Source organism: Equus asinus, chromosome 2, assembly GCF_041296235.1.
Source record: "Equus asinus isolate D_3611 breed Donkey chromosome 2, EquAss-T2T_v2, whole genome shotgun sequence".
Classification (NCBI taxonomy): Eukaryota; Metazoa; Chordata; class Mammalia; order Perissodactyla; family Equidae; genus Equus; species Equus asinus.
The window spans coordinates 31,578,655-31,592,856 of record NC_091791.1 but is presented as its reverse complement, the minus strand read 5'-3'; the positions used below and the strand labels follow the sequence as shown (position 1 = coordinate 31,592,856).

The following is a 14,202-nucleotide window of genomic DNA, read 5'->3' as shown; positions in this document are numbered from 1 at the left end:
CAACCCAAGAGGCTGCTCCATCTGGAGGAGTCCAGGACATGTCCAACCTGGCCCCACAGGGACAGGAGGCCCTGCATCCTCCAGGGGACACCGTGACCTGGGACTTTCATGCAGATGTTACAGCCCCATGGGACTGGGCTTAGCTCAGGCCTGAGGAAATGTGAGAACCAGGGGCTGAGACCTACCCTGATCTGGAGCCCCAAGAACACAGCCCCCAACTCGTGAAACACTGAGCGCCCACTGTGAGCCAGGCTCTCCACGAGGCCCTGAGGCCACAGAGTGTCTTGATTGAAAGGATGGATCTGGAGTCAGACCCCTGGGTTTGAATGCTGGAACTTACAAGCTGTGTGGCCTTGGTCAAGTCCTTTGACCTCTTTGTGCCTCAGTTTCCTCAACTGGAAAGTGGGATACACCTGTACCTACCTAACTGAGCTGTTATGAGGCTTAAACGAGATAATTAATATCAAGTGCTTAGATCAGGGCTGGCACACAGTAGGCGCTGCTTAAGTATTAGCTGTTATCATTATTGTTACTATTATTTAGGCTTCTGGGCATCTGTTTCCATTCCTGAGTGTGTAGGACCTTGCTACTCAAAGTGTGGTCCATGGACCAGCAGCAGCATCATGGCCTGAGAGCGTGTGAGCAATGCAGGACCGCGGGCCCATCCCAGACCTGCTGAGTCAGAATCTGCCTTTGCACAAGACCCCCAGGTGACTCGGATAGGTGCTCTGGGCTAGGAAAGGCTCCCCAAACTCAAGGTCTGTCTCCCCTCAAGTTGTATCCCCAGCACCCAGTGCCTCCAGTCTGGCATGGAGCAGGAGCTTGGAAGACTTCGGGGAGTGAATAAATGACTCAGTTAAAAGCTGTAGGGGGCCTTGAAGGACTTCAAAGTATTTTGGAAAGGTCCCCTAGCAGCATTGTGGGGGCGATCCCAGGAGGCTGTCTGTTGGCTATGGTGCCCACCCAGGCGAGAAATGCTGGGTGGTTGAGCCAAGACAGGGGCAGTGGGGATGGGGGGGAGGGGAGGAGTTAGGAGACTAGGGGGCTGCTCAGACTGGGAGGCGAAGAGGACAGGGAGTCTGAGGCAGAGGGCTGGTCCTCGGCTCACGCCCCAGCATCTCCAGGGTCAGGAGATGAGAACAAGCTTCATGCACAAGAGAAGGGGTCCGCCTGGGGTTCTCTCTGCTAGGGCAGAGTAAGGTCCTGGAGGCAGCTGGGGACTGTGCTGGAGGAGCCTGTGACAGTAGCCTGAGGAAAGCCAGGGCCCCCAAGGCCCTACCCCCATGGCTGTTGGGAGGAGGATGGAGGGGAGCAGGAAGAGCCCGAGGCCCCGGATCCTCACCCGAGAAGGCATTATTGGTGTTGAGAAAGTAGATCTCCTCATGGCCATCCCCGTCAATGTCACAGGCTGTGACCCCGATGGCGTTGCCCTGCCGGTCCCTCAGCGCGTAGTAGGGGGAGCTGCGCTCGTCCACTGCGATGTTCACCAGCCGCTTCTGGGCCCGGTCGTACTTCAGAACCAGGTTGGGGCCATTGTACCTGGAGGAGGAAGGGGAGGGGCGTTGGGGAGGAGCGGCTTGGCCCAGCCGGTTGCACCAATCAGAGGAATGGGCTCAGAGTCCTCCTGGACAGTTCAGCCTCAGAGCATCACGGGGGAGCCCTCGGCAGGCTCCCCTCGGGCGTCTCCAGGCGTTCGACAATCATTCGTGAGTCAGATCCGGGCCCAGGCAAAGTGAGTCGACTGGGCCCAGATGGGACACAATACAAGGAGCAGCATGGCAGAGAGGAGTGGACAACCAGTGACAACCCCTGACCACAGGCTTCCCTGAGGAAAACAAAAACCTCTCTGACCTGTACCTTGCACATTTCAGCGTAAAAGACACTTTCATATTTACAATCTCATTCATTTAAATCTAACAATCAAGTGAGGCAGCCTTGGGAAGCTGTATTAGTAACTCATTTTATAAATGAGGCAATTGATGGGTTTCATCAGGGAAGTAGGCTCAGAGAGGTTGTGTACCCTTCCTAAGGTGACACAGCGAGTAAGGGTCAGGTGCTGGGACTGAACCTGGGCCCTTTCTGCTAGCCCAAGAGCCCTCATAAATGAGCCCTGGAGGAGCAGAGGCTTTGTCCTTGAGGTTTGGAATGACTGCCTCCTGACAGAAGGTCCCAGCATTTAAACAGTGCTGTGGCATGAAATCAGCATCTCAGACAGGAGATGCAAAAGTCATTGGGTGGGCCTGCTGGATCTCATTTTCTAAGGAACTCAAAGCAAATGCTTAAAGTGCTCATCAGACCTTTTCTCTCCCCTGTCTCACTCTCCTGCAGCCACATGGCCTCCTTGCGGCACTGAAGCCCCCAGGCATGTTCTTGCCGCAGGGTACACTTGCTGTTCCCTCTGCCCAGCATGTTTTTCCTCCAGATAGCCACATCTCTGGAGGGCTGTCTCCCTCCATCACCTCCTTCACATCCTTGCTCAATTGTTCCTTCTCTGAGGACTTCCTGCCTACATTCCCGAAACTTGCAGCCACCCCCACTTTGTACTCCATATCCCTCACCCCTGCTCTTTCCCTACGACTTTTACCACCTGCTGACAATTCGCGGTCTTCTTGTTTATCTCTCCCTTCTCTGCCTGATCCCACTAGATTGCCAGCTCCACCGGGGCAGAACTTTTTGTCTGTTTGGTTCCCCAGGACCTAGAACAGTGCCTGGCACACAATAGGTTCTCAGTAGATACTTGTTGAACGACTGAACGGATGAAACCTCAGAGCTCACGTCTCAGTCTAAGGGCTTAGGAGTCCCACGGTCGATTTCTTCCCATCGCCTTTCCAACTGGAGAGAGCGGTGTGCCCAAGGTCACCCCCAGACACACAGCCAGCACAGCCATGAAAGTCTGTAGGCTCTTCCTGCCTCCGGAGCACCGGCTTGCCAGGCTCTCCAAAGGAACCCGGCCAACCCCCATCCATTAGCCCGGGCCTCGTGCCTTTGTTTTAACCTGAGCCCGTGCGCATCCTGAGTGAAGTTCACCTGCCGGATGGGCCCTGGCTGAGAACCCTGGGGGAGGGCGGAAAGAACTCTCCAAGGTCTTTGAGAGAAATCACTTCTTGCTTTCCTGAAACATCTCCAACTTGGCCCTCTCCCTCATCACCAAGATGCAGAGCCAGTGAAGTCTGGGGGACGCTGAGCAACTGGCCGGGCGCCCTCTGGCACCCACAGTGTGTGAAAGGGGAGACGGGGCTTATGGCGGCTGAGTCAGCACCCAGTGATGGAAGGCGGCGCCTCAGACGCCTTGACGAAGAGTGTCTGAGGGCTGCGCGTCGAGGGTGCGGCATGACCTATGGGACTGTCTAGGACAGGAAAGACACAACACTTGGGTTCCAGCCTCATCAGCAGCTGGCTCCAGCCCCCAGGGACAGGAAGTGGCTTCCGGTCCTCAGAGCCTCCAGGTCTTGGTTACTGCCATCTCTTCCCCTCCTCACCAGACACTGTCGTCCTGGGCCCTCCTAAAAGCACTTTCACATGCATCATCTCACCTGAGCCCCACATAATCCCAGAAAGAAGTGAATGAGACATTTTTCTAGAAAAGGAACCGAGGGTCAGAGAGGCAAAGTGAGCTGTTCAAAGTTACACAGCACGAATGTGGCAGCACTGGGCCTCTAAGCGTCTCCAGGCTCCAAATCCTGTGTTCTTCCCACGCTGCCCATGAGGCCAACCTCTCAGCCCTCTGCGTTGTTTTTCTGGCAGCCTCCCCTAAAGTAGTGACTGGGAGAAAAGCCTGAGAACATGTAAATGGCGGAGATACTAACCTTACATTTCTACAGCACTTTACAGTTTACAAAGCTCTTTCTCATCCTTGATTTCATTTCCTTCTTGTAGGTCTTGACTCTGCCACAGATTAGTTTTGTGACCCTAGGCTGCTCAGTGCCTCTCTCTAGGTTCTGGGTTTCTCTTTTGCAAAATGACAGAGTTGGACTAAATCAGAGGGTCACAAAATGTGTGGACAAATGGGGCCCTGGGGCGGGTCTCTGGGCCCTCCACTCTCAGTTTCAACCAGAGCATTTCTATGTTGATGTATTTTATTTTAGGCATCACATTCCATAAAATGTTTAGATAAGGGATTTCAGAGCCAACATTTGAAAGGTCCTGGGCTGGAAGCTCAGTGAGAGCCCTCTTGGTCTGTGTTTCTTGCTCCACGAGTCTGACTCTTACCTTAGGAGGAGAGCAGAGCAGACATGTCCTTCCCCAGGTTATGGCTGGGGGACCACCACATGAAGTCCAGCACCGACACCCTTTCTTCACATTCCCTGTCCCTCAGGTTTCCTGGAACATCTTCACCATCCCCTGGAGCCAGCCCCCAGTGGGAGGAGAGGGGCCGTAGCCTCCGCACACCATGGAGGCCAGGCCTTTCCCCCCGAATCTGGGATGGCTAGCAATGCACACATTGGTCCCTGCTCCCGTGGTGGTGGCCTTCAGGGAGCAGATGGTCCTGGATCATCTCTTCTTTGAAGAATTTCGGGGTGCTAATTCCAGGGCACTCCCTAAAGGGATGGTACGGTGGGGTTGCTAGGCTGGCTTAAATTCCTCCATCTATTATAGAGTGAGCACTAGAGAGTCCACCCCAAGCCTACGTGGCAGGCTGGGACAAATCCTGACGCTCTGGCCCCTTCTCTGCCACCACCACCCCTAGGGCTACAGGCATGAAACCAGATCAACAGCTCCTAGGTGGGGTTCTCCACAACCCGTGGTGCAAGGCCAGGGGTCAGCGCACGGAGTTGCCACCCCTGCCCTCCACCCAGGCTGCTCTTTGCTGGGTCTGCTGGACTGACATCCGATCCTCTCACAATCCTCCCCCAGGGGAGCCAGGCTTTTCCCCCCTTCCTTCTCCACAGAGCTGATGCTCCAGTTGGGTTCCTCTCTGTTCCCTGAATGGGCTCTGACCCTTTCAGCTTCTGTGACTTTGCTCAGCCGTAGCGGCCCCCTACCGTGGGGAATGTTCTCCCCACCCCCCGATCCCCCCACGAAGCCTGCCCCGACTGCCTGGGCTGGGTGCGATCTTGTCCTCTCTGGAGGCCCAGGGCGCTGCTGCACCTCGCTTATTCCTGTGAGGGCAGAGCTGTTTGTGTTCCAACATCACTTCTCTCATGAAAACATATGCTTCTGGAGCCCTGGCAGCATGTGGATGCATCTCCACATTTGCTGTGCCTAGAGCAATGCTTGGCATAGAGAAGGTGCTCACAAATGTCTGAGCGAGTGGGTGAATAAATAAAAATAATCACGGGGAGCATTCACAGAGCCATCCCAGGCGCCAAGCACTGTTCTAAGCACTACATGCCCACTGTCTCACTCCCTCCTCATGACAATCCCAGGATTTCACAGATGTGGAGAATGAGGTGCAGAGGCTAGCCACAGTCGCTAACCCACCTTCAGTCCCTCTCGGGGGTCAGCCCCTGCGCCGCCAGGCCTGGGGAGCTGCATGGGAGCTACGCGGGATTTCACTTTTTCTCTCTCTGACACGTGTCACAGATTGTTGGGCACTTCTAGAAATTTGGGAGGCTTTGAAGCTCAAATGGAATTAGGAAGTGGGAGAAGGTCCCATGTTCTTGAAAGGCAGTTGTGACTTCCTAACATCCCAGGCTGGGCCAGCAGGCAGAAGGGATTGGCTGTGGCCATTGGAAAATGTGCTTGAGAGACACCAGCAAGGCACAGCTCATATATGTGTGAGTGCTGTCTGATTTGGGTACTCCCATGGGATAGGACTGCTGTGGGCAGGGAGGGACCTGGGGGTTAGGCCCAGGGCAGCCTAGGCATGGGCTCCTGGCCCCGCCACCTCCTGGTTCTGACCTTGAGCTTGTCACTCAATTCCTCCAAGCTTCAGCTTCCTCATCTATAACTCAGGGCTGCTATATACCTCACAGTGTGCCTGTGAGGAGAAGAGAGTGTGTGACAACACTTGGTAAACTGTGAAGAGTTACACAATTGTTAAGTTTTCATCATTATTAAAAAGAAAAAAGACAGACACAATCTCTCACTCTCCAGTGAGCGTTTTGAGAGTTTCCAAACACACTCTAGGATTTCTCATCCAAAAACATCCCACCCTTGATTTCTCATCCTCTGCAGGTGTGTTTCTTTATTCCTCTTTATAACCAAATTTCTCAGCATTGTCTTCACAAGCCGTCTCCACTGTCTTACTGCCCATTTACCCAACCCCAACTCCAGCAAAGCTGCTCCTGTCGCTGTCATTGGGGCCACATCTAGGGATGCCCCTTCTGGTCCTCATCTCCCTCGGCCTCTCAGCCATATTTGGCACAGTAGCTGCTCTTTCGGCCTCCACCACCCCACTTCCTTCTTAAAAAAAACTCTCTCCTCTCCTGGCTCGCACGATGCCCTCCTCCTCCGGTTTTCTTTCTCTCTCCGGCTCCCCTCTCCTTCTCCTTTGCAGGTTCTTTCTCCTCTCCCCACCCTCCTAATGTTGGAGTCCCAGGCCTGGTCCTGGGCCCCCTTCGTCTCTCTCTGGCCCCTTTCACTAGGGCATAATATCCATTCCCATGACTGACAACTCCCAAATTTATATCTTCAACCCAAATCCCCAGTCCGAGCTCAGACTCATATATCCGACTGCCTGCCCGACATCTCCCCTTGCACGGCCCACAGTCATCACTGATGGAACGTGTCCAAAACGGAACTATTGATCGCTCATCCCCCTCCTCCTTGCAATGGGCACCCAAGTCCTAAAGCCAGTAACCTGGCGTCAGCCCTGGCTCTCCCTCCCTCTTGTCTTCACATGTAATTCATCCGCCAGTCCTGTCATTCCCACCTCCTAAAATATTTCAGATCCTTTCTCTGCTTTTCTCCCCCACTGCCATCATCTCTGGAGAGGCTCCTTTCTCTGTTTCCTTGCTTGCCCCCACCAATCTAACTCCCTCACACCCGAGCCAGAGTCATCTTTTTAACACATAAATCAGATGAGCCACTCTCTTGCCTAAAACCCTTTGGTGGCTTCCCATTATGATGGAATGAAACCCAGACCCCTTATTACACCTGGCCTTGGAGCCCAGCTCTGTCTGCCCCCCGCCTCGCTGACCTCCTCCAGCCACATGGCCTCCTTTCAGTTCCTAACATTCCAGCAGGTGCTGTCCCAGCTTCGGCCCTCTTGCAGGACTGCTCTCTGACTAGAACGCTCTCCCTCCACTTCCCTCCTGCTTTGTCCTAGGCTGGCTTCTCTTCCTTTAGTCTTACCTCCAAAGGCATGTCAGAGAGATCTTCCCCCGTCGGTGTTCCCATCACTGCATCCACTGTCCTACTCCTGTCTGGTCACCTATATTACCCACCTGTGCTAGTAAACCGTAGGCTTCACAAGGGCAGGGACTGTGTCTGCTTTGTTCTCTTCCATCTCCCCATCGCCTAGAGCACAGTGAGTGCTCAATAAACACTTGCAGAGTGAACAAAAGAGAAGGAGCCTGTGGAAGGTAGCAGATCACCCCTGGGTGGCTGAGCAAAAGGTCAACTGAGCCACTAGTCTCTTGATTGGTCTTTGATCCTCCACTTTCATAATTCCCAAAAGATATGTACAAATATTGTGAGGACAAAGAGGAGGCCAAGAGCTAGCGTCCTGGGTTAGGGTGAGAGAGAATAACAAAGTGTTATAGAGAGACACAGAGGATTCACCTTTTTTTCCTGATAAGAATCATTGACCCATGTGAAAAAAAAATCACTTAGGCAGTTAGATAAAGGGGAGTCAGATAAAAGGATGTAATAATTATTGGGTATCTACTATATACTAGATACTGTGCTAAGTAATTTACATATGATATCCCATTGTACATAAATAGGAAACTTTTTTTAATTTGAAAGATATATAAAATATGCTATATACTTTGAAAATTAAGAATATGGAACATTTTTTACATTAAAAAGGAAAATAATGAAAAATATATACATATTCAACATTATATTCAGGGGAGAGAGGCAGGGCAGAAAGAAGAGAGATGTATGTACACAAAGAATGCAACACAGAGACACAAGAATATACAAAAATGGAAACTGAGGGGCAATGAAGCCCTAAGCACAGAGAGAAAAACACACACACAAACAAAGATAAAGAATCTGGCCAGAAAATACAGAAACAGAGACACACGGGAAAGGGGAGATGCAGACCTACAGAAACAAATAAAGAGACTCCTGGAAGGAGAAAAGTCATGGAAATATCAACAGGACTCTGAGATGTTATCATAGAGAAACAACCCATCTTGTGACCACTTGGGCCATTTCCTCTAAAGATTTTTAAAGATGTGTTGCATTTTCACAACTACAGGCATAAGGGGGTATTTTATTCTTGGTCACTTCAATATCCTTATTTTATAAATGAAGAAAGTACGTTTCAGAGAAAAGTGACTTTCTGAAAGTCAAACAACTAATCATTAGACAAAATAGCCTAAAAGACAAGCTTATTCCTTGGTCTAAAGCAGGGATCAGCAAACTATGGCCTTTAGGCCAAATCTGGCCTGCTGCCTATTTTTGTAAATAAAGTTTTATTGGAACACAAATGTGTTCATTCATTTATATATTATCTACGGCTGCTTTGGCTATACAACAGAGTTGAGCGGTTGTGACAAAGACCATATGGCTCGGAAGCTGAAAATATTTACCATTTGGCTTTTTATAGAAAAAGATTTCTGGGGCTGGCCATGTGGCTGAGTGATTAAGTTTGCATGCTCCGCTTCAGTGCCCCAGGGTTTTGCTGGTTTGGATCCCAGGGGTGGACATGGCACGACTAGTCAGGCCATGCTGAGGAGGTGTCCCATATGCCACAACTAGAGGGACCCACAACTAAAATATACAACTATGTACTGGTGGGATTTGGGGAGAAAAAGCAGAAAAAAAAAGAAAAAGATTTCTGAGCCAGCCCTGATGGCCTAGTGGTTAAAGTTTGGTGTGCTCCACTTTGGCGGCCTAGGTTTGGTTCCTGGGGGCGGAACCACACCACTTGTCTGTCAGTAGCCGTGTGTTGGTGGCAGCTCACATAGAAGAACCAGAAGGACTTACAACTAGAATATACAGCTATGTACTGGGGCTTTGGAGAGGTGAAAAAAAAAGGGATTTCCAATTCCTGGTTTAAATGGTTGTCAGTCTTATGAGTACATTACAAGTTCTAAGTAATCATTATCATAACAGAACACAAAATTCAAATAAGCTTTAATAAAAATTAATTTGGGGTCAGTACTTGGGAATACACAGTTTTCTGAAACAAGTGTTTCATGGAGAGCATAGGTTGAATGTAAGGGAGATGTTAGGTCTTAGGATGTAGATAGTGAGGCAAGATAACCTACAGGGGAGAAAAGAGACTGAGAAGAGTTGCCTAAGATGAGAACAGTGTTCTATATATGGGGGTTTGCCTAAGGCTAAGAGACGAGCAAGAGTGTGTGCCTTCTCAGTGAGAGAAGTGGTAAAAGGGGTGTGGTAGTTGATCTCCAAAGATGGCTGCCATCATTTTCTTTCTTCTCTGTACGCACATGTTACTCCACCCATCAGGAGGTAGAGTCTATGTGGCCTCCCCTTGAATCTGAGCTAACTTTGTAACTTCCCTCCACTGGCAAAACATGGTGGAAGAGATGTTGGGCCAGTTCTGGGCCCAGCCTTTAAGTGGCCTACCAGCTCCACTTTGTCTCTGGGGGAAGCCAGTCACCATGTAAGAAATTTGACCACCTTCAGACCACCAGACTCTGAGGGAGCCCAATCTAGCCCCATGGAGGGGCCACGTGGAAGAGCACTGAGGCACCAGACATGTGAGTGAAGCCTTCTTGGACCTTCTAGCCCAGCCCAGCCAAGAGCTGAACGCAGCCAAGTGGCACGAGCTGATGTCACGTGGAGCAGAAGCACCCAGCTGATCCCTGCCCAAATTCCTGACCTGTGAGAAATAATAAATTGTTTCTAAGCCACTAAGTTTTTGAAAACAAAGTAGATAATTCTGACCTATCATTTCAGAACTAAGGGGAAGAGGAATTTATCCCTGGAAAGTAGAAAAAAGGATTATTCATAAATCAGTGGAATTCTCTATGATAGCCATTAGAATTCACAGCAGGCAGGCCTCCCCAGGGGAGGCCTAGATCTGTTGGGTTGATACTTGCATCTCAGAAAATCTGAGAGTCTGTGCAGAGCCTGAGGGTGGAAGGGTAATAAGAAATACAAGGATTCCAGAAACCCCTGTTTTTCTACTCCTCCTCCTCCTCATTCTTCTTTCCTTTCTAGCCATATCTGTTTCCCATTTTGAATGCACGACCTTGAGCACAGATCATTTCTTTGGAAATGTGTGATGCTCTTTTTTGTCCTTTTCACATATTTAATTCTTTGAAAGCCATCGAAGTCAAATAGGATCAGAAAACATACGGGAAGGCATTCAAACAGGAGACTCACAGACTGTATCCTGGAGCAGGATATATCCAGAGGCCGGGTATTGCTTTAAAGGAATGGAGACTTTGGTAATGGGAGCATTCTGGGCATGGTGAGAAATCTGGAGCTGGGGATTTTACAGGGGAGTAAATTGGTTAACTCTGGAAAGGGTATCCCAGAAAACAAACCAACAAATCTGATCCTGAATTAGGAGCTAACCAGGGTGGAGAAGGCTCCACAAATACAGTGCAAAGAAGAAAGTAACTTTAAGATGAAGGATGAAACCCTTTTGTCCTAAGGGGTGGATGGTTTTTCAAGAAAGGGATGTTTGGCACCAAAAGGTCAGAATAATCTGCAGAGATGAGTGTCTGTGTTCTGTAAAAGCTCCATGCAGATGGATTGATTTATGCTTTACTCTAAAAAAGATCTGTGCTCAGCATGTGCTCCATGCCCTTGGTATTTCTTATATTTTGATGAGCATGGAAGCACCCAGAAGGCAGAGACTGCCATTTGCAGTTCTATCCCCCACCACACTTAGGACAATGCCAGGAAAAGACAGGTGCTCAGTCATGTTTGTTGACATTGATGATGATAATGATGATGAAGACCATGACTCTATTCCTCAATGTATGTTTATCTCAAGAAAAGAGGAAGACAGGGAGGCAGGCATTCCACGCACTGACAAAGGAGGGATCCAGGTGACAGATGGAGGCCGTGTTAAGCAAGATTCTTCGGTTGCAAGCGGCAAATACTCCACCTGAACCAGTTGAAGAATTTACTGGCTCGGATGTCCAAACTGCCAGAACAGCAGCAGTACAGCTAGGCCTTGGGGTGGCTGGCACCAGGATTCAGACAGGAGGTTGTCAGGACTTTGTTTCTCCTTGCCTCTTCCTCTCTTCTCCATCTGTTGGCCTCATTCTCTCACACCACCCGTCTTCAGAAGGCTTGACCTGTGGCAACGCTCTCAGCCTCACACCTCAGCTTCAGCACAGAGAGGAGATGCTTCCTTTCCTCACTTCCAACATGAAAAACCCCAAGGAAGGGCTCTGATTCTTTCAGGTTGTGTCACATGTCCATCCTCAGAGCCAGGGGCTGGGAGCCCCTGGTTGACAGCCTTCAATGAGTACCAAAGCTAGTGAGCACAGCATCTCAGGAGCCATGTATTTTCTGAAAGAGAAGTGCCAGGAAGGATGAGGAATGTGTCTCCAGATAGAGGGTCACACATCTGGGTCTGTACATTCTGGAGACAAACTTGCCAGGGCCTACTGATGGAAGGCAATGGTTCCCTGACACCACCAAGTCCCTGTGTCCTCTAGATAAATCACAAGGTCCCCCCACTCCCTTCCAGAAGATCCAGAAATAGGTAAACACAGAAAGTAGAATGACTGTTGTACTCACTATGTTCTGGAAATGGGTCTTGGCCTCCTGCTCCTCAGGTCTCTGTTCCAGGCATCCTTGCTGGCTGCAGGGAACCAGGAGGCCACTGAGGGTTGACAGTGATGAGCCCAGTGTGGGGTCTGGGGGGACACGAAGTGAGCTCTGGCCCAACTCTGATCAACTTTCCATCAATTCAGGCAAATCACTTAACTTCTTGGTCACAAAATACTTTAAATCTCTATTCAAACTTTCTTTCCTTCACACTATAAATACCTAGACGCTTCTAGCTAAAACACTGTTGGTCTCTGTGCCCATCTTTCTTTGGATTGAGTAGGTGGGCCAATTTAGGGGCAGAATGGTGGGGCAAATAGCCAACAGATGCTTCCTTCTTCTTTAAGAGTAAGAAATATAAACCAGTGCTTCTCCAAGGAGCTCATTCCACCCTTCTGGGATTCTATTTCCAGGTTGGGCACCTGTCTGACACACGATATAATTCTCTGCTCAGAAGGCCTCCAGCCTAACATGGCAGATAAGCAGCCTCAATCCCAAGCTTTCAGGAGAGGGAGAGGTTGCTTCTGCTGGGGTGATGTCTTCATAAAGAAAGGGCATTTGATCTAGAACTTAAAGGATGTATAGGATTTTAATAGAAGGTTACATGAGTTAGGCATTACAAAAGAAACAGTGTGAGCTATGAAGCAGATCAGAGAACAGAAAAACGTGCTTAGGGAATGGAGGTAGACTAGCTGGACAACACAGAATGTGTGTTGGACAATAGTGGAAACGAGTGGAAGGAGAACTGGAAAGTACATGGCAGCTGTGATTGTGGAAGATGTGGCATGTAAACTAAGACTTTAGATTTTATCTAGAAGGAAATGGGGAGCTGCGGAAGGATTCTGAACAGGGTAAACCACTGTATCAAAGTACTATTTAGGGGCCATTGTCTCGTGGCTGTGGGCATGAAGCACTGGCCAGGGGAGAGAACTGAAACAATAGTGCAGAAGAATGGAAGTTGGGTTCCATGAGATTCTTCCGAATTATTCCAAAAACCTCTCCTGAGCTAACTTGAGTAGGTTTCTGTTCCTTGCAAGCAAATGACTCCTAAGACAGAGCAGAGCCCAGAAAGCCCAGAAATTAGGAAAGCAAGAGTTAAAAAGAGTGGCTTGGCCAACAGTGCTCAATGCTTCCAAGAGGTCAAAAAGGCCAAGGATGGGAACAAGCAAATGGAATTGGCAATTTGGAAGCCACTGACGACCTTCAACGAAGCTGTATCCTTAGAAAGGAGAGAGGAGCTAGAGTGAGGGCAGAGGAGAGTGGATGGGCAGCAGTGTAGATGACTCATTGAGGGCAAGAAGGGCTCAGGAAGGCCTAGGCTACTGGCCAGGGGACACAGAAGTTAAGTGATGGTTTCACCAAGCTCTGGGGCCTGTGCGTGTTTGTGGGCAAGAGGAAAAGACCCAGGACGGTAGTGGATTGAGAAGGCACCTGGGCAAGGTGTGGAGGACGTGGAGGGGAAGAGAGTCTAAAGTACCAGCAGGTGGATAATTCTGGGATTAAGAAGAGAGGAGAGAAGGAGAGGAAGCCAGGATGGGTAAGGAGACAGGACGAGGTGGAGGAGAGTGGTTAGAAAGTTACTGCCCAGAGACCTTGAGAGGCGAGGAGCTTACCTGAGAGGAGCATGTGGAAGTCACAGCTTGAGGAAGGAAGAAGTCGGAATAGCAACTGAAGAGCTAACACCTGGCCATTTCCCATGGTAAAGGGGGCATGCAGGTAAGTGACCTGAGAGGGTGAAGTGGGGACAACTTGAGGGGTGGTGAGATGCAGAGGGCAGGTAGGGGGATATGATTAGTCTTTGAGGGTGCAGAGAAGACACACTCTGCACCGGGAGTGGAGCTATCACAGCAGGGAGGCCGGAATAGAGGGCTAGGGATCAACCTGGGGAGAGGCACAGGCAGAGGTGGAGTACAGGCAGGGCTGTCTCAGGGAGCTGAGCTCAGGGTGGGGGCAGGTGGAGGCAGACATCCAGGGTCTGAGCTCCAGAATGGGGGCTGCCTGCCCTCAGCCCTCTGGAGTAGCTGGGTAAAGGTGGTGGGAGCATCTTCTCTCAGGAGTGAGGTGGGTTCTGTGAGGGCAACATGGAGCAGCAGAAAGCACCCTGGACTTGGAGTTAGAATAGAAAGGCTGAGAGGCAAGATAGCTTTGCGGTGAGGCGCCTGACCCAGAAGTCAGACCGCCCGAGGGCAGATCCCTGCTCAGTGACGCTCTAGCTGTGTGGGTGTCCTTGGACGAGTCATCCAACCTGTCCCAGCCTCGGTTTCCTGACAGCAGCTCCCCTGCCATAGGGTTGTGCCACGGATTCAGAGAATATCTGCAAAGTACTGAATACGGTGCTGGGCACAGAGCAAATGCTCAGTAAACACTGGTTAGTCCGTCTTCTTCTCT

General features: G+C 50.2%; 1 protein-coding gene across 3 annotated transcripts in view; it reads right to left on the bottom strand.

The window, feature by feature from the left end:
• Positions 1 to 14,202, bottom strand: part of CRTAC1 (cartilage acidic protein 1) — a 141,856-nt gene that overhangs the window by 56,628 nt on the left and 71,026 nt on the right. For all 3 annotated transcript variants that reach the window (XM_014862739.3, XM_044752904.2, XM_014862737.3), the window contains exon 3: positions 1,343 to 1,539. In XM_014862739.3, the coding sequence (XP_014718225.1) occupies positions 1,343 to 1,539 (197 nt within the window). The remainder of the gene's footprint in view (positions 1 to 1,342; positions 1,540 to 14,202) is intronic.